The sequence below is a fragment of the Dermochelys coriacea genome, chromosome 6 (genome assembly GCF_009764565.3).
Source record: "Dermochelys coriacea isolate rDerCor1 chromosome 6, rDerCor1.pri.v4, whole genome shotgun sequence".
Taxonomy (NCBI): Eukaryota; Metazoa; Chordata; order Testudines; family Dermochelyidae; genus Dermochelys; species Dermochelys coriacea.
In genome coordinates, this window is record NC_050073.1 from 225,949 (window position 1) to 246,742 (window position 20,794).

General features: G+C 53.9%; 1 protein-coding gene across 1 annotated transcript; it reads left to right on the plus strand.

Moving 5' to 3' along the window:
* The first annotated feature begins 1,345 nt into the window (after positions 1 to 1,345).
* LOC122460541 lies at positions 1,346 to 14,596 on the plus strand. The gene is given in 6 exon segments (XM_043516043.1): positions 1,346 to 1,519; positions 2,974 to 3,285; positions 3,577 to 3,891; positions 4,365 to 5,090; positions 13,637 to 13,948; positions 14,240 to 14,596. Coding segments are annotated over 6 exon segments (2,091 nt in total). The 5' UTR covers positions 1,346 to 1,422; the 3' UTR covers positions 14,569 to 14,596.
* Positions 14,597 to 20,794: the final 6,198 nt, after the last annotated feature.

The following is a 20,794-nucleotide window of genomic DNA, read 5'->3' on the forward strand; positions in this document are numbered from 1 at the left end:
GGATGCCCTGGCCCTTTGGGATTTGCCTTGATGATGATGATGGTTTGGTGTAAACTGCTGGCATCTTGCAGGCTTGGCTCAGCTCCACTCCTGCCCCAAAGTGACAGAAACTCCAGGGACCTGGGCTGTTTTGTTTCCTGGAATTAAACTCTGCCTCTCATTCCAGCTGCTCCCAGACTCTCCATCCCCCGGTGATCGGCCGTGGCAGACACAGCGAGCTCCTTCCCCTGCCACGTGTGGGGATTCTACCCCAGGGACATCACCATCACGTGGCTGAGAGACAGGCGGGTTCTAACCAACGTCACCCGCTCTGCCCCCCAGGGCAACCTGGACGGGACCTTTAACCTCACCCTGACCTACACCTTCACCCCCACCGCGAGCGACTCCGGCAGCATCTTCTCCTGCCACGTCAGCCACGCGGCTCTGGCTCAGCCCCTGCAGGAGGAGTTCCCCCTGGATGTCACAGGTGAGTCTGGGCTGGAGACCCAGCAAAACGCCATGTGCTGAAGGGAGGAGTCAGTGCAGCAGGACTCAGTCGTCAGGAATGTGGCACAGTCTGCACGGCTACTGCATTGGGGTACGGTAACCATGGCACTGTACAACCAGGGCCGGAGCCAAGGGCCCATCACAAACAGCTCCAAAGAGTGGCCCACAACCAGGGGTTGCGCATGTCCTTGCCGTGTGCTGGAACCAGCTCTGCAGCCTCAGGAGATGGCTGTGAAGGTTGGGGGTGAGGGGCTGTATGGGGCAAGGTCTGACCTTGTCTCCCTGTCTCCTCCCTGTGCAGGGGCGCATGGCTCCGTCCCGGTGCTCGCAGCATTGATGGGGCTCTCGGTAACACTGGCCGCGGTGACGACAGCGTTAGCCGCTTACTTCTGGTGCAGATGGAAAGGTAACTGCTGATGCCATGAGCCACTGGGGGTGAGGGGGGCGGGTCCATTAGCCACCACAGGGGGGCCACAGGATCCCCGTGGGAGCAGCGGGTCGGGGAGAGAGTCCATTAGCCACTGAGCCTGAGCCTTGTCGATGCTATTCACCTTCTCTCTCTGCCTAGGCATCTGTGCCCCCACCAGCACCGATGGGAAAGTTCCCTATTCCGTCTCCAAGGTACCAGACAGGAAAATCCCCAACTCTGACTCCGAGGTACCAGATGGGAAAGTCTCCTACTCCGTCTCCGAGGTGCTGGGGCCAGCACAGTGTCTCCTGGGACAGGAGGAGACCCTGAGTGACATTTCCCGAGGACACGGCTGTGACATGGGAGCGGATAAACGGAGAGGACAGGACGGTGATTGGGACTGACGGGGTCAGTGAGGCCGGGGAGGGCCTGAGCACCCACTGCTGTTACACCCCCAGCCCCACAGCTGGAGAGTGACACAGGAGAGATCAGGAACCTGCCTCACGGTCTCCCAGAGTTTCACCCCCATGGTGCAGGACGACGGGGCCCAGGTGAGGTGCAGCTTCCACCACGAAGCCAAAGGGATCCGAGAGCAGCGAGAATCCAGGGAGATCCGGCCGTGGGGTGGGTGTCCCCAGGGCTGTGATGTGTCTCGCTAGGACCCCTCCCCTGAGCTGAGCAGAATCCAGCGAGCGCCCAGGGCATCCAGCAGCCTATGGGCTGTCAGAGCTGGGCGTTCAGGTCTGGCTCAGTCACTCCTGGTCCCTGTGCAGGGATTCCCAACCCAGGGCCAGCCAGTGCAGGGCAGGCGTGTTGTGTCAGGTCTGGGGGAAGGTCTCTGGTTATTGGGGGGGGGGATCCCAGCACTGACCCCAGCAGACTCCGGCCGGGGTAAACAGACACTGGGCCCCAGTGGAGATGTCTGTATCTGCCAGTCCTGGGGGGCAGGGGGCTCTGGTCACAGCTCAGGACACAGACAGACAAGGGCCGGGTTCAATGTCTGCAGGTTCCTATTAACTCTACAACACAGAACCAGCTCGAGCCCCCACCCAGTAATCCAGGAAAACCAAACACCACCCCAGGTGCCTCTATGAGGGAATATTTCCCCACTCGCAAGCACTGAGAGTGTCTAGCAAACAAACCCTCATTACAAGGGAGAGGGAACTCACCATTCATTTGGTAAAACACCACAACAAGGAGTCCAAAGCCTGCAAACCCTAAGCAAACACCCACCCCACAGATTGCTGGGCAGTGCCCTTTGCAAGGCAGGAAACTGAGGGAATGTTAAATATAAAGGGTAAATGTCCCTGTAACATGCTGCTCCCCCTTTCTCTCCACGACACCCCACTCATGGTTTGTTGTCCAAGAGCAGCAACATCCCAGAGTCCAGGGTGGGATTGCTTCTACCCCTGGGGGGCTGGTTGGGTGAATCCTCCCCCTCTGCCCCCTGTTCAGAGGTTCCTTCCCCAGCCCAGTGCTTAGTGTTCAGCTGCAGTGATCGGCAGATGCCAGTCACAGCGAGAAAGAACCATGACTCCCATCACATCAGTTCTAGCTTCAAAAAGGGAGCAAACAGGTCAAAACCTTCAAATCCCCGGTAATCTGATCCAACTCCCCAAAGTCTTTCCCTTCCATTCGGCATAATTCTCTCCTGCTCAAGGAGTGGGTCCTGTCAGGGTGCCCCCTGTCTCCTTAGGAGACAATACGCACAGCTCTGCTGCCCTGTGCTCACAATCAGCCTGACAACACTTCAGTGCCCCACAGCCCAGATTAAAGTGAAGTTTAACCCACAGCAGCCCGAACGGGTCGCTGTGGCTGAGTAGGGATGTCTGTGGAAATACGGCCTGATCCTGGGGTCTTGTGCCCCAGTTCATCGCCAGCAGAGCAGAGCTGGCTCAGACCCTGCGTCCACACACAGGCCTGTATGTCACTGAGCGTGTCGCAGGGTCTCCAGCAGTTCTAAGGAGAGTGAACCAGACACACGGAGCAGAGTAACTCTTCGGGAAGGGGGTTCACCTGCAGGGGATCCTGGCTTGGGCTAAAACCCCAGCCCCATTCTCACTGCTGTCTGCCCCCAGCCCAGCTGCAGGTGTCCGAGATCCAGGTGTTACCGGAGTGGGAGCCCCGGGATGAGGTGCCATTTGCCATACAGATCCAGAACTTTTACCCCAGGAGGATTCACCAGATCCAGTGGCGCTGTGATGGGAAAGCTTGGGAAAAGTGTGAGCCAACAGACTACAGGCAGAACCCGGATCTCACGTTCAGTGCTACCAGCGTCTGGAGACTCCCCAGTGACCAAATCACCTGTCCGGAATTTACAGTCACCGTGTCCGTTCAGCAAACCCCTCAAAGCCCCCCAATCAAGAGAGAGATCAGAGCCAAGGACATAGGTGAGGGGGGCTCCTTGGGGTCAGATGGGGAATGAGCAGGAATCGCTGCCCCCAGCGGGGTCCCTGAGGGATGAATGTGGTTTGGGAGCAAATATTCCTCATCCTCCCCTTTCCAGGAGACGCTGATGGGTCGGGGTGTAACAGTGTCACACACAGGGGTGATTTTATGGGGTAACAGCCCCACTGAGGGGTCAGATCTCTCCTGTCTGAAGTGAGGGGGGAGCAGCCCCTGCCAGGCCCTGTCTCCTCCTTGTGGGGCCTGAAACAGTCTCTGGATGTTTCATTCCCCAGGTCTCCTGCGGCCCCCGGAGGTGTCGGAAATCTCCCAACCCGAGTCAGTGATGGCGGGGGAGGAAATCACCCTGAGCTGCCGCGTGGTGGGCCATTTCCTCGAGGTGCTGAGTGTGACCTGGTTCAGGAAGCAGATATCACCTACAAGCTCTCGATTTGAGGAACAGGGCAAGAGAGTCATCCTGGTTCCTCTAGAAAACTCTCCCGTGTACAGAATCGAGCCCAGAGCTCCCTGCCTGCAGGATGGGAAAAGCTTCCAGCAAGAGATGAGACTCAGCTTCACCCCCCCTCGGTGCAGAGAGACCAGGGGGCAGAGTACGTCTGCTGGGTGGGACACGGCGCCCTAGGGACCCCCCTGGAGAGACGCAGTGGGGAGCTGCAGGTGACAGGTCAGTTTCTAAGGCCCCTTTTCCAATGAGCTCAGCTCCCATTTAGGCACCAAAGTAAGTGGTGAGATTTCCAGGAGAGCTCAGCATGTTGGTGCCAAGTGCTGAGGAATGTGGCCCTGTGCCAGAAGCGATGGAAGCTCCCTAAAAGTGGGAGAGGAGGGCACGGGCGCCTGAATTGTGACCTTGCCCCCCCTGCTCGGTCCCTTCCCCCCCCGAGTCCCTGCCCTCGCTCCACCCCTTGCCCTGAGGTCCTACCCCCGTGCTGCCTCTTCCTCCCCAAGGCCCCGCCCCACACTCGCTCATCTCCACCCCTTCCCCCAACGCTCGCCCTTACAGCGGATAAAAAGTGATGGGGCCATGGCCCCCTGGCCCCCTCCTGTTCTGGCACCCGTGCCCTAGGCTTCTTTGACTGTCTGGTGCCACATCTGAGTTCGCTGGTGACTGGAGCAGTCTGGCTCATTTGTGTGTGCCGGGAAGTGGGTTTGCGTAATGCCTGCAGGCAGAGGGGTTGTGACCTCGACACACTGATTGACCCCCACCGGCAGGGCAGTTATGGCTTCCACCCACCCCTGACCCCCCTCCCAAGTAACAGCAGCACCCCTGAGGCTGTGTGTATTGCAGAAGTTGTTCAGGGGAGCTCTCGCTGGGTGAGGGGAGGGTCTGGCAGAGGCTGCTGGGGACAAGGGGCCAGGTCAGAAAAGATGGTGACAGTGGGCGTGTGTCAGATCTCCAGGTGCTGTAACTATGACATGCAATTTCCACATGTTCTAGTTCTACAGGCTCCAGTTCTTCATGAAATCTCCTGGCCGCAGGTTGTGGTCTCCAGGGAGCAGGTTACACTGAGCTGCCAAATATCCAGGTTCTACCCCAAGGCGCTGAGCATAACCTGGCACCGACGGGGAAGAGGAGAGCCGGCGTTCTGATACTTAGACAACCCGGACACCCATAAGATTGTCACCCCAGACCCCACAGCTGCGCCAGATGGGAAATCCTACAGTGTAATGTCCCAGCTCCGCTTCACCCCCTTGGTGCCCAAGGACAACGGGGCAGAGTACCTGTGTTCCGTGGAACATCAAACCCTACAGAAGCCTGAAGGAAAATCCACTGGGCCACTGGAGCTCCGAGGTACGAGCGAGTGGGACTGGGCAGTGCCGCGGTGATGCTGGGGTTGTTGTGGCTGAGGAGATCTCTGCTCTCAGGCACTTGGAGCATCCAGACAAAGCATCGCTTTGGGTTGAGCCTCCTCTGGCCGGTTCCCAGCACGTGGGGTGGGTCCTGGAAGGTTTGGGGACTTGCCCGTTGGCTGCTTGCAGGTTCCCCCCATGCTGGGGAAAGAGGGTTGTCAGGTCTGGAGAGAATTGATGGGCGGGTGCAGCAGCCCCTCTGTTTAAAACTGGGTTCAGTTTTCCACTTAAGGCAGGGACTCACCCTCATGATTTTGCAAGAGGAGAATAGTGTGTCCTCCACAAACTCACACCCCAGGGTCTAAAAAAAAGAAAAGGAGGACTTGTGGCACCTTAGAGACTAACAAATTTATTTGAGCATAAGCTTTCGTGAGCTACAGCTCACTTCATTGGATGCATTCGGTGGAAAATACAGTGGGGAAATTTATATACACACACAGAGTATATGAAACATGAAACAATGGGTTTTATCACACACACTGTAAGGAGAGTGATCATTTAAGATGAGCCATCACCAGCAGGAAGGAGGGGGGGAAAGAGGAAAACCTTTTGTGATAACCACAAAAGGTTTTCCTCTTTCCACCCCACAAAAGGTTTTCCTCTTCTCCCCCCCTTCCTGCTGGTAATAGCTCATCTTAAATGATCACTCTCCTTACAGTGTGTGTGATAAAACCCATTGTTTCATGTTTCATATACTCTGTGTGTGTATATAAATCTCCCCACTGTATTTTCCACCGAATGCATCCGATGAAGTGAGCTGTAGCTCACGAAAGCTTATGCTCCAATAAACTTGTTAGTCTCTAAGGTGCCACAAGTCCTCCTTTTCTTTTTGCGAATACAGACTAACATGGCTGCTACTCTGAAACCCCAGGGTCTGAGGGCAAAGGAGGAATTTTCTAGGGAATTTCAACTAAATCTGGGATCTGGTTGGGGAATGGGACCTTTGAGGAAGTTTTACCTAAAGCATCTGACCTTTGTTGACAACATTTGCTAATAACAGGTGGGTCTGTCTCCTTCCCATGGTTGCCATGATTAAACCCACTGACAACGAGTGGCAAAGGGATAGTGAAGACATTAAGCTGTAATTAAGGAAAACAATTAATGGCTGTACCCAGTCCTTGCTCTTATAGGCACAACTGGCCCTTGCCCAAGAGAGCTGCTGCTCCCCACACCTTGCCGTGGGGCTGATGCCACCTCCTGGTTTCCATATACCAGTAGCCAGGCTGCCCTCACAGGAGAATGCTCCCCCCACCCCCTGTGCTCCTTGGCTGGAAAACTGGGCAGGAAATTGTGAGGTGACATCTGTGCCATGAGCCCCAGCTCACCCCTGGGGAGCAGCAGCAACTAGGAGCCTGGGGCAGAGACGCTCCCAGCTCCGGTGCTGGGGGCTCATCTGCCCCGAGGGGCTGTGGAGGGCCTAGGGACCAGAAGCAGCACTGGATGGGCTCCCCTCACTGCTATAAGGCCAGCACCACGGGGTGGAGTTAGGGGGTAGAAACCGACACGCTGCCCCACGGCACCATTGTTGTCAGATGTTGGCTGCGTGTGTGTGTGTTCTCTCTGTGCTGTCCCAGCTCTGCGCAAACAGCTGGCACAGCAGACCTCGAGCGAACTGCCCAATGAGACCACAAGATCCATTGCAGTAGTGAAGGTGCCCGGCCAGGTTTATTGCCAACGTAGCACGGTCCTAGTGCCCGGCTCAGTGGTTACAGGGGCACTAATACATGTGTGCCTGTCGCAATGGACTAGCTCAGTGAATGGTGGGACTTCCCATTCCCCACTCAGCTGGCCAAAGACACCCCCTCTGAGACCCCTCTTTATACACCGATACAAACAAGATACGTTTTGCCCCTCGGACGTAGTTAGCTACCACCCGTCACCTTGAACATGTTGGTTCGGTCAAAACATCTCTATCCCTCACCCTGTCAGCCTGACCTTATCTTTAGGAGGGGTCAGTGTGTTCTCGTTATCTTCCGGCAGGGGGTGTGCGTTTGTACTACCCTTGGTATGGGGTGTTCTGGCACCAGCCTTCTGGAACGTATCTGCGTGCATGTCCTGTGCCTGGCACTTCTCAGGAACGTGTGTGTTTCTGCAATGCCAGCCCTGCTTTTGCCATGTTCTGTGAACCTGCCTGCAAGCAAGTTCTATAGCAGGGCCTGGCTTCTGCGCAAAGTCAGAGTTTTGCTCACTTTGCTTTATGTTAGCAAGGCTTGACCACTACTTTAGTTCCGGCCTGAGGACTCACACAGGGCCTTGTTATGTCTCAGGCTCCCTTCCTATCATTAGCCTACCCTATGGGCTGGTGGCGTATATATGCATTCAGTGCAAGGAGTTCCTGGCCCTCAGAGACTGTGTACGGGCTTTGGAAACCAGAGTGGCTGAGCTGGAGGAGCTAAGGGAGACAGAGAGGTACATAGATGAGACTTTCCAGGACACAGTAGAATGGTCCCACCCTTTGTCTGACAGCCTCTGTGCTGTTGAGGAGAATGAAAGTCTCAGGGAAGGAGAACATCCAACTGGAGCAGAGGGAAATGGTCCCATAGTTGGGACCCTTCTCCCAGATGATGTTGTGGTATCCTCTCGCACTGAGGATACTTCTCCAGGGGAGGGAACTCCAGTTATTAGGAAGAGACAGGTATTAGTAATGGCTGATTCGATCATTAGAAACAGAGATAGCTGGGATTGTGATGACCAGGAGAACTGTATAGTGACTTGCCTGCCTGGTACGAAGGTTGCGAATCTCTCGAGACATCTAGATAGGCTTATGTGTAGTGCTGGAGAGGAACCAGTGGTGGTGGTACACGTAGGTACCAACGACATGGGGAAGGATAGGAGAGAGGTCCTGGAGGTGAAATTTAGGCTTCTAGGTAAGAAATTGAAGTCCAGGGCTTCCATGGTAGCATTCTCTGAAATGCTTCCAGTTCCACGCGCAGGGCCAGTTAGTCAGGCAGAACTGCAGGGTCTCAATGCATGGATGAGACGATGGTGTAAGGAGGAGGGGGTTAGATTTATTAGGAACTGGGGAAGCTTTTGGGAGAGTGGGAGCCTATACAGGAAGGATGGGTTCCACCTAAACCAAAATAGAACCAGATTGCTGACGCTTAAAATTAAAAAGGTCGTAGAGCAGTTTTTAAACTAAGGGCTGGGGGAAAGCTGACAGGTGCGAAGAAGCATGTGATTTGGACATCCCTTAGGGGAGGATCTATAAATGGAGATTCCTTATGTCCTAATAAGGAGGAGAGGATGGAAAATGATAAAATACAGGGAGGATCTGATGAGAAACAGTCAAATGAAAAAAAGTCCCATTCAATTACATCATGCAATAGGAGACAGCCAAAAAATGACAAGTTTTTAAAATGCTTATATACCAATGCTAGAAGTCTAAATAATAAGATGGGTGATCTAGAGTGCCTAGTATTAAATGAAGATATTGAAGTAATAGGCATCACAAAAACCTGGTGGAATAAGGATAATCAATGGGACACAGTAATCAATGGGACCCAGGGTATAAAATGTATCGGAAGGACAGAACAGGTCATGCTGGTGGGGGAGTGGCACGATATGTGAAAGAAAGCATAGAATCAAAAGAAGTAAAAATTTTAAATGAACTAAATTGTACTGTAGAATCTCTATGGATAGTAATTCCATGCTTGAATAATAGGAATATAGCAGTAGGGCTATATTACAGACCACCTGACCAAGATGGTGTTAGTGACTCGGAAATGCTCAGGAAGATTAGAGAGGCTATTAAAATAAAAAACTCAAAAATAATAATGAGGGATTTCAACTATTACCATATTGACTGGGGGTACATGTCACCTCAGGACGGGATGCTGAGATAAAGTTTCTTGACACCTTAAGTGACTGCTTCTTGGAGCAGCTAGTCCTGGAACCCGAAAGAGGAGAGGCAATTCTTGATTTAGTCCTAAGTGGAGCACAGGATCAGGTCCAAGAGGTGAATATAGCTGGACCGCTTGGTAATAGTGACCGTAATATAATTAAATTTAACATCCCTGTGGCGGAGAAAACTCCACAGCGGCCCAACACTGTAGCATTTAATTTCAGAAAGGGGAGCAACACAAAAATGAGGAGGTTAGTGAAACAGAAATTAAAAGGTACAGTACCAAAAGTAAAATCCCTGCAAGCTGCGTGGAAACTTTTTAAAGACACCATAATAGAGGCTCAACTTAAATGTATACCCCAATTTAAAAAACATAGTAAGAGAATCAAAAAAGAGCCACCGTGGTTAAACAACAAAGTAAAAGAAGCAGTGAGAGGCAAAAAGGCTTCCTTTAAAAAGTGGAAGATAAATCCTAATGAGGAAAGTAGAAAAGAGCATAAACTCTGGCAAATAAAGTGTAAAAATATAATTAGAATGACCAAAAAAGAATTTGAAGAACAGCTAGCCAAAGACTCCAAAAGTAATAGCAAAAATTTTTTTAAATACATCAGAAGCAGAAAGCCTGCTAAACAACCAGTGGGGCCACTGGACGATCGAGATGCTAAAGGAGCACTCAAAGATGTTAAGGCCATTGCGGAGAAACTAAATGAACTCTTTGCATCGGTCTTCACTGTTGAGGATGTGAGGGAGATTCCCAAACCTGAGCCATTCTTTTTGGGTGACAGATCTGAGGAACTGTCCCAAATTGAGATGTCATTAGAGGAGGTTTTGAAACAAATTAATAAACTAAACAATAATAAGTCTCCAGGACCTGATGGTATTCACCCAAGAGTTGTGAAGGAACTCAAATGTGAAATTGCAGGACTACTAACTGTCATCTATAACCTATCATTTAAATCAGCTTCTGGACCAAATGACTGGAGGATAGCTAATGTGACGCCAATTTTTAAAAAGGGCTCCAGAGGTGACCCTGGCAACTACAGGCCAGTAAGCCTCACTTCAGTACCAGGCAAATTGGTTGAAACTATTGTAAAGAACAAAATTGTCAGACACATAGATGAACATAATTTGTTGGGAAATAGTCAACATGGTTTTTGTAAGGGGAAATCATGCCTCACCAATCTACTAGAATTCTTTGAGGGGGGTCAACGAGCATGCGCACAAAGGAGATCCAGTGGCTATAATGTATTTAGATTTTCAGAAAGCCTTTGACAAGGTCTCTCACCAAAGGCTCTTAAGCAAAATAAGCTGTCATGGGATAAGAGGGAAGGTTCTCTCATGGATCGGTAACTGGTTAAAAGATAGGAAACAAAGGGTAGGAATAAATGATCAGTTTTCAGAATGGAGAGAGGTAAATAGTGGTGTCACCCAGGGCTCTGTACCGGGCCCAGCCCTATTCAACATATTCATAAACGATCTGGAAAAAGGGGTAAATAGCGAGATGGCAAAATTTGCAGATGATACAAAACTACTCAAGATAGTTAAGTCCTAGGCAGACTGCGAAGAGCTACAAAAGGGTCTCTCAAAACTGGGTGACTGGGCAACAAAATGGCAAATGAAATTTAATGTGATAAATGCAAAGTAATGCACATTGGAAAACATCATCCCAGCTATACATATACAATGATGGGGTCTAAATTAGCTGTTACCACTCAAGAGAGAGCTCTAGGAGCCATTGTGGGTAGTTCTCTGAAAACATCCACTCAATGTGCAGCGGCCGTCACAAAAGCGAACAGAATGTTGGGAGTCATCAAGAACAGGATAGATAATAAGACAGAAAATATTATATTGCCTCTATATAAAGTCATGGTACATGCACACCTTGAATACTGCAGGCAGATGTGGTGCCCCATCTCAGAAAAGATACATTGGAATTGGAAAAGGTTCAGAAAAGGCCAACAAAATGATGAGGGGTCTGTAACGGCTGCTGTATGAGGCGAGATTAATAAGATTGGGACTTTTCAGCTTGCAAAAGAGGCGACTAAGGGGGGATGTGATCAAGGTCTGTAGAATCGTGACGGGTGTGGAGAAAGTAGATAAGGACGCATTATTTACTCCTTCTCATAATACAAGAACAAGGGGCCACCAAATGAAATTAATAGGTAGCAGGTTTAAAACAAACACAAGAAAGTATTTTTTCATGCAACACACTGTCAACCTGTGGAACTCCTTGCCAGAGGGTGTTATGAAGGCCAAGACTATAACAGGGTTCAAAAGGGAGCTAAATAGATTCATGGAGGATAGGTCCAACAATGGCTATTAGCCAGGATGGGCAGGGATGGTATCCCTAGCCTCTCTTTGCTGGAAGCTGGGAATGGGCGACAGGGAATGAATCACTTGATGATAATCTGTCTGTTCATTCCCTCTGGGGCACCTGGCATTGGCCACTGTCAGAGGACAGGATATAGGGCTTGATGGACCTTTGTTCTGACCCAGTATGGCCATTCTTATGTTCTTATGTTCTAGCCTCCCACAGTCTCTGCCTCCAACATCTCCCCACCTTGCATATTCCCACAAAACCCCACTTCCGTCCCACCCCATCCCCCCTCCAGTTGCTGTGTTAAAGAGAAAGAAAAGTCCATAAACAACTCTACAATTTGTTTAAGAGATAGGAAGGCTGATTACATGTGATTCCCCCCTTCACACCCCCGCCCCCAGCATGAGCCATACAAAGCCAGGAAGCGCCAAGTTCTGGGGCAGTTCTTAGCCATCCCCTGACGCTCACACAACATGTTTCCAGGGACAGGGAAAGACCCAGCACCTCACAGGGGAGCTCCTGGGGCCTGTACGGGGTGTGGCCAGCAGCTGGGAAGCGCCGTGCTCAGCACGGGCCAACAGACACGCACTCAATCTGCTCCAGCTAGTGGCTAACAATAGCTGTGTTGCCACAGCGGGGGGTGGGGGGCCAGGCTAGTGCCGAGTGTGCACCCAGGGGCCATGCAGGGTTGTACTCCGGTGACGAGCCTGAGCTTCCGTGGCCATGCGGCTATTTTTTGGCACCAGTACGTCTGTCTGTCCCCGCTGGGAATGACACCTCCCGGCTGCTGTGTAGACATGCCCGACCAGATACAGGGACACTGCAAACAGCACACTCATCTCCCCACCAATACAACACCAAGCTGTCCCTGCGACCTCCTTGTAATCCTGGGTGCCTGGGGCAGCCCTCACTGAATATGTCACAGTCAGGGCAGGCTGTAAAAAGGAGAGCAGGTACTCCCAAAACTGGTGGGTAACACTGCAGTTAAACTCCCCAACCAGTCACTAACTGTGCTGCTGGTCCCCTCACTGGTTATCAAGAAGCTAAAAAAAGGAATCACACAGCCCCCTTTACTGCATCCAGTTCTTTGGCGCCCAGTCAGTACCTAGGTCCGGTACAGTGAGAAGTTATTTAAAAATTCTGCCCACCATACAAAATGTTCTTCTGAACTCCAAAGGGCCAGCCACATTGCCAGGTCAGTATTAGGGTGGATCTTACCCAAAATCCCAGGCTGCAGTGCCAGCCGATCCTTTAGCATCTAAAACTAAAGATTTATACTAAAGAAAAAGGAAAAGAACCAGAAGAAAGCTGTTAAATGGTAAAGCAGTCAGAAACATACAGAGTCAAAGTCCCAGTATCAGGTTCCGAGCAGCACTGGTGAGTTTGCTGACTTGAAAGTCCCCCTGGAACCCATCCATGGCTGGGATGGGTCATTCAGTCCTTTGGTCAGAGCTTCACTTTGTAGCAAAGTCCCTCCAGAGGTGAGAAGCAGGACTGAAGACAAGGTGGAGACGATGCAGCTGCCCTTTATAGCTTTTTGCCACGCAGCCTATGCTTCCTCTGTCCCGGACACAAGCTGCCCAGCCAGAGACGGCAACTTTGAATGGGCCGGGGTGTGGCCCCAGGTCCTGCCCCCCTGCACCCCTTCCCCCAAGCTCCCACCCCACCCCGCCCCTTCCCACTCCCCCAATCCTGCTCCACCCCTGCCCCGCCTCTTCCCACTTCGTTCCGCCCACTCCCCCAAGCGCACCCCCCCCACTGCTCCCTCTTCACCCCAGAGCTGCCTGCACACCGCACAGCAGCTGATCTGTGGCAGGCGGGAGCCACTGGGGGGGAGGGGGAGCTGCTGATCGGTGCGGCCTGCTGGTGGGCGGGAGGGCGGGAGGGGGAGGAACTGATGGGGGAGCTGCTAGTGCGCGGGAGGCTGGGGGGGAGGGGGAGGAGCTGATGGGGGGCTGCTGGCGAGTGGGAGGGCGGGGGGAAGGGAGAGCTGATGGAGGGGCTGCTGGTGAGCGGGAGGGAGGGGGGAGGGAAGGAGCTGATGGGGGGCTGCTGATGGGTGCTCAACATCTACCATTTTTTTCCGTGGGTGCTCCAGCCCCAGACCACTCTCAGAGTTGGCACCTATGTGCCCAGCACATGGCATGGCAGCCTTTGAGCTCTCTGCCCACATGCCTTGCTGACTCATGAGGTGTAGTCCCTGGCTCCTGTCTGTCCCTACCCGCCCCCTTTCCCAGCAGGGCCTGAATCAGTTCTCTGGGGAGACACGTTACAGCTCTCCCCCTTACCAGCCCCTGCTCTTACTGATGCTCCTGCTGTCTCCCTGCAGCCCGGCCGCAGGTGTCTGGGATCCAGGTGTTACCGCACTGGGAACCCCGGGATGAGGTGCCATTTGCCATCCAGATCCAGAACTTTTACCCCAGGGAGATTCACCGGATCCAGTGGAGCTGGGACAGGGCAGAGAGCGGGAGAGATGAGACCCCAGAAATCAGCCAGAACCCGGATCTCACATTCAGTGCTACCAGCATCTGGAGAATCTCCAGCCAGGGACTGAACTGTCCAGAGCTCAGAATCCGAGTGTCCGTTCAACAAAGCCCCGGGGAGTCCCCGATCGAGAGAGAGATCAGAGCCGGGGACACAGGTGAGGGGGGCTCCCTGTGGTCAGACAGGGAATGAGCAGGAATTGCTGCCCTCGCAGGGTCCCTGAGGGATGAATGAGGTTTGGAAGCTAATTTTCCTCATTCCCCTTTCCGGCTGGAGACACCAATGGGTCAAGGTGTAAGAGTGTCACACCCGGGGGTGATTTTATGGGGTAACAGCCCCACTGAGGGGTCAGATCTCTCCCATCTGAAGGGAGAGGGAAGCAGCCCTCACCAGGCCCCATCTCCCCCTTGCGGGGCCTGTAACTGTCTCTGGATGTTTCATTCCCCAGGTCTCCTGCGGCCCCCGGAGGTGTTGGAAATCTCCCAACCTGAGTCAGTGACGGTGGGGGAGGAAATCACCCTGAGCTGCCGCATGGCGGGGCATTTCCCTAGGATGCTCTGTGTGACCTGGCTCAGGAGGGACAGGGGGGCTGGGGCGGCTGTTCGTATACTGAACTCTGCCCAGTACAGAATCGAGCCCGGAGCTTCCCGCACACAGGACGGGAAAAGCTTTCAGCAGGAGACGAGACTCAGCTTCACCCCCTCGGTGCAGAGAGACCAGGGGGCAGAGTACATCTGCCGGGTGGGACACGTCATCCTACTACGGATCCCAGTGTAGAGACGCAGCAGGGAGCTGCAGGTCACAGGTCTGATCTTTCCTATTGAAAAGCCTGAGACTCGTACAGGACGTTAGGAATTTCCCAACTGGAGCAGGCCAGGGCCCCTCTAGTGGCCAGGGCAGCTGCCCCAGAGGACAGGACAAACCCCTGCCGTTGGGGACTACAGGCTAACGCAGGTGGTTTCCGTTAACGCAAGTTGTTACCCCAGTCGGTGGGGACTGAACATGGTGTGTTGCACACACGCACAGCCTGTGAGAGCGCTTCCTGGCTGCACCTTTCCTGGCTGTTGTGTGGGTGACCCACTTCCCTGGGCCCCATGTGCTTTAAACTTCCAGAGTCTGACCAGAGTCCAGCCACAGCCCAGGGCTTGGGCTCTCTAAGCCTACTTGTGGGGTGCAGATCCTCTGCCTCGTACCCCCTCCTGAGACCTCTGACCCTGCGCTCTAGCTGCCTAGCCCCTGGGATCAGTGATGACCCCCCAAACCTCACTTCCTCCCCCCATATCTCAAACACGCCGTCGCCAGAACTCCCGCTGGGTGGGCGCTCTGGGGTTACAGTTTCCCTCTTAAGCAGCATAACAGGGCGGCTTGCCTTGGGCTGGGGGGGAAGCTCTCCAGACAGGGTGCCTGGCAGAGACCCTGGCCAAGAAGCGGGGCAGAGTCTGGCAGACAGACCCTTGGGGAGGAGGGGGCTGGGCCCAGCTGAGAGGGGTATAAAGACTGTAGGAGTTTGTGCTTTGTTTTTCAAATACTTTGGGCGGCTGGGGGAGAGACTGACCTGGGGTTGGGGCTGAGAGGCCTGAAAGACTAAATAAATGGGATCCCTGGTGGGGCTTGTTTGAACTTCTATTTGAACTGGGTGAGTTCTTAAAGGGGCCCTGAAGAGGCGGAAACTGAGGCAGGAGATGCAGTGTGACTCCTGGCCACATGGGGACACCCAGCAGATAGCTGTCCCCACTCCAAGGGACAAGCGATAGTGAAAGCCAGGCACACAGATTTGCACACTCCATACTTAGCAGCATGAGAAACACAGATCTAGACCAAAGCAATAAACCATACATGTGTTTCCCTGCCTCAGTTTCCTCACCACTCTGGAGCATTCCTTGAGCTGGAGTCAGAGTCCTCTGGGGGCATGTGGGATGGTTTTTCTTCTGAATCCTGGAGTCTTCTCTAGCCCTACTAGCCGTCTCTGGCCCTAGCTGGTCTATGCCCATCCTCTCTCCTGCTCAAAGCTGCCTATTCCTGTCCCAGTGAGTCTCCTGAGTTTTTACATCCCATCAAAAACCCCTGGTTCCTTTAAAAAGAAAAGGAGTACCGGTGGCACCTTAGAGACTAACAAATTTATTAGAGCATAAGCTTTCGTGAGCTACAGCTCACTTCATCGGATGCATTTGGTGGAAAAAACAGAGGAGAGATTTATATACACACACACAGAGAACATGAAACAATGGGTTTATCATACACACTGTAAGGAGAGTGATCACTTAAGATAAGCCATCACCAGCAGCAGGGGGGGGAAAGGAGGAAAACCTTTCATGGTGACAAGCAAGGTTCCTTTGTTTTCCTGCTGGTGATTTCCCACTCTCTCCACTTCCCCAGCCCCCTGAAGAGAGGTAGGATAAAACTGGCTATTCTAGGCTTGAGCATACCTTAGGAAAGGGCTGGAAGGACTGACGCAGACCAGACCCCTTGGGGAGGTGGGGAGGAGGGGTGATGCCTGGTAAGTTGATTAGCCCACGTGTAGATACTTTGGTTGTTTTAATATGTTTTCTCTCAAATCCTTTTACCTCCAGAATAAAGGGACAGGCGTAGAAGGGCTGGGTGGTACCTGGTCTGTGCCGGTTACTGTCTCTGAGGAGAAAAGCAAAGCAGAGCCGCTGGTGGCCAGGCAGTCTGACTCTCCTGGGGAGCTCACGGCGTAGGCAGGGTGCTGGACAGCCTGGAAATACGCTGGTCAGGAGGGAGAGCCATGCAGATCCCCACCCAAGAAAGGTGACTGCTAAGAGCGGGTACTGTTGCTGGACCATGATGGGGGACACAGGTACAGTTGCCTTGAACTGGGACATACATGGTGGCTGGGCAGCCCACCTGGAGAAAAGTATAAACTCAGGGACATGGCATCACCACCTCACCTCTCCTCCCCCACCCCCTCACTGAAGGCAACAGGGTTGTTCGAAAGACAAAGAAACATTTGAACTGGGGGGTTCTAACAGGAAAAGCTTTCCAGTTAGCACCGGCTGCTGTAGGTTTTTGGGTAAGAGAAACCTTATTGCTTCAAATTTGACTCAGCTTGATAAAATTTAGAAATTAGACTGTGGTTTTATCTTTTATTTCTTTTTGTAACCAATTCTGAACTTCTCTGCTTATACCATTTATAAGCCCTTAACATCTCTCTTTCTGTAGTTAATATTGTTATTTTAATGTTTTATCTCAGCCAATGTGGTTGCGACTGAAGTTTGGGGAATTACTCTGGTTACAAACGCTGTTGCATATTTGTACCTATTGATGGTATGATGGCTAATTAACGAGCTTACACTGATCCAGGGGAGTCTGGAGCTGTGCAAGATGCACATTCCTGGGGGGCCAGGCAGGGGCTGGGGGATGTGCGGGTGTCTCCCTCTACACCGTGCAGGAGGGGCTGGCAGAGCCTGCGTGTAGCTGTGTAGCTGGGCCGTCACAGGCTAATGGCTGGGGGAGAGCCAGGCCTGGAGGGGCTGCTGGTCACTGGCAGAGCCATGGGAAGGTGCCCTGGGCTAGAGAGTTAAAGGGGTAGAGCAACTGCCAAGTCCACGTTGTACCCCAGGCCATATCACACCCCATCTACCTCCATTTCCCCCTTTCAATCCCACTTTAACCCGCTCCCCTCAGTCCTCACCCCAAAATACTTTCACCCCCATTCTCATACAAGCCCACAGTCCTGTCTCCCCCATGGCCCATCCCCTGCAAACCACGCACCCTGCCCCCTGCCTTGGCCTGGCGTCCCCCAACGATCAATTCAGTTTCCATTTTTCCTCTGCCCCCACAACTCCCCCACCCCGAGCCCCGAACTGCTTGTGGACCCTGGGTGGGGCCTGGGCTGTAACATCCGCTCTGGCCTCATGCATCCTGCAGAGCTCTTCAGCTTTCCGCACTCGGTGCCACCCCTGGCACTGAGCCCAGCGCTGTCCCCAGGACAGGGGTGGCCCTGGCTGCTCCGGGCAGGATCCCCCTGAGATCCCAGGGAAGGGCCTGGCTCCCATGGGCAGTGGGGGGTGACTGGTAACATGCTGGGAAGGGGCATCTGTGAGGGGCCAGCAGGGGCCAGGCTCTGGGGGACCCTCACCAGCTGGAGCAGCACATGGAGCAGGGCTGGGGGGACGCAGGCCTGTCCCTGGGAAGCAGGTGTGTGCATTGACCAGCCTTATACCGTGTTTCAACCCTGCAGCATCTGCACCCTGGCTCAGGGCCTCTCATCCCCCCTGGGGCGCTGGGAACCACAGGGTAACTGGGCAGAGGCTTGTGGGGCTGGGGCCTGATCTAACCCTTCATCCCAGCCAGGGCTGGGGGCAGCCTGTAGCCCTGCCAGGTCCAGGGTGACCCCGCAGGCTCCGGTTCTGCCAAGGAACTGACCCAGCACAGCCAGAGCCCCGCCAGCCAGCACCACCCGCTGTGTGAAACTCAGGCAGTTGCCAGGACCAAAACTGCCACCAGCGCCCAGCTCAGGGCCAGGCCCTATGGCCGCACTGCCAATGGCTGGCCTGGGCCCACGCACCCACCACAGCTCAGACCATGCCGCCTTCTGCCACAGACACAGCCTGGCCGGCAGGCTCCAGCCGGGGCCAGGTCCTCCAGCCCTGACCGCACTACCCGCCACCACAACTGAGACTGTCCCTCCTGCCATGGGTCCAGCACCCGGCACCTCGGCTGCACCGCCAGCCCTGGCCAGTGCCCTAGCCACGGACATATCAGCAGGTGCTGCCCTGTGACGGGTGATGCAGACGGTACTGAGCTGCTGGAAACGGGATGGCGCAGCAGGCGCCTCTCCAGGCAGGCAGTTCAGAGGAGAGGCCAGAGCCAGCACTGGACCAGCCTGCCAGCCAAGGGAGGCCGTGTGGCCACCATTACCTTGCTGGGGGAGCTGGGGAGAGTGTGCACAGGACAGCCGGTGCCGCGTGTGACTGGAGAGGGAGCCATCACTCACACACCCTGATCTCCCTGTGTCTGACATGGGTCCCTGCCCTGGACTGGAGCTGGCCATTGTAACTGAGGCTCCCTGGACTTGCTGGTCTGGGGGCTGCTCACTCAGGGGTTGGGCAGGGGGAGGCCAGGGCTCTGGGCCACCCCTCCTGGCAACCGTCTCTGTCACACTGCCCCAGTCTGGCCCTGGGGCTCTTGCTCAGGTGAATAAATCAGGTGCTCAGTGAGTCCCTATGTCCTGTCAGTCGGTGTCCCCTGGGCCGGGTGTGACGTGCCCGCCTGTCCCGCAGGCGCTGGGAGCCGCCGCTGAGCTGCAGGGTCAGGAGAAGTTCTTCGTCTGGCCTTTGAGGAGACTCTGGGCTCAGCGGTGCTTAGGGACTGGAGCTGGTCTCTGCCCCAGGGGATCCATACAACACCCTCCCAGCATGAGATGGGCAAGGACGACTTCCTGACACGTCGGCGTGTCCAGCCAGAGAGGGACAGAGGGGAGCTCGGACCCACCTCCTCGGGTCTCTGGAGAAATCCCTTGTGCCTAGAAGAAAGGTAACAAATGAGAGGGGGATTTTCAATCCGTCTGATCAAAAGGCCACTGAGGCTCTAGGCCCATATGCAGCCAGGCTGCCCCAAGCTGCGAACTCCCCACAGACTGTCTGGCGTCTGGCACTGGCGCTAACGGAGCCAGAGCGCCCCCGCTGCAGCACTCAGAGCTGGGACGTAATCCTGCTGGAGCAAACACTCGCTACACAACTGGGAAGCGTCCGACAGTGGATGTGCTGCAGGACCCCCCGGCAGGGGCAGAACAGGCAGAGCCTGACGCGGAGCAGTGGGCAGCAGAGAACAGCAAGCGCTGCACGTCCTGTGGGGGGACATGGCTAGGGCTAGCAGCCAGTACCTGGTGCTGCCACACGCACTCACCACAGGTACAAAAACCAGCGTGCAGACAGCCCCAGAAAGAGCCCAGTGATGTTCCCGAGTGGGGAACGCCAGGGACATGCCTGGCAGGGGTCTGTTGGCAGCACCCCAGCTGCACCGCGACAAGCAAAGGAAGACGGGACTTGCTCCAATGCCCCCGCTCAGCCATTCAGCTGTCACACTGACAGCGGTGTTGTCTGCCACAGGAGTGTGGTTAGATGTTTGGCTGCGTGTGTGTGTTCTCCCTGTGTAATGCCCCAGCTCTGTGCAGCCAGTCAGCACAGCAGATCTCAAGCGAACTGCCCAATGACCACAAGATCTATTAAGGGACTAAGGTGCCAGGCCAGGTTCGTTGTCGACAAAGCACGGTAATAGCACCTGGCAGACTCTACGAGGATACTAAGACGTATGCCCATGACAATGGATGCAGCTCAGTGAATGGCAGGACTTTCCATTCCCCCTTCAGCTGGACAAAGATACTCTCTTTGGGATACCTCTTTATACCCTGATACAAACAAGTTAGTACTGCCCCTGACATAGTTAGTTACTGCCCCCTGATGTGGCTAGTTATCACCCATCTCCTTGTACATGTTGGTTCGATCAAACATCTTGATTACGTACTGTCATCCTGACCTTATCTTTTAGAAGGGGTCACTGTGTTCCTGTTATCCTTGGAGAATGTGTCTGTACCATCTTTATACTGGGATGTTCTGGTACCACTTGATACTAGGATGTGCTGGTAACACACTTCTGAAATGTATTTGCGTGAGAACTCTGCCTAGCACTTCTCAGGAATGTGGGTTTCTACAATATCAGCCCCGACGTTTGCTCACAGCCTGACTTTTGCCAACTTTGCTTTATGTCAGCAAAGCTTGGCCACTACTTTAGCTTAGGCCTCACACCAGGCCTCTGATACAAAGGCTTATATCTCAGGCTCTCTTCCTACTACAAGGAGCTCTGCAAAACTGCATAGGAGAAATCCCCCAAAGTACCGGACAAGAGCGCCCGGCCGACGTCCTGCAAGGGCTGCCTTGGTGCCACGATTTACATTGGCTCTGAACAAGCTGCCCTGGTGGCAGATCCCCTCGCAGAGCGATTGTCGCAGACTTGCTGCAGACTCAGGCAGTGTCGCAGACCA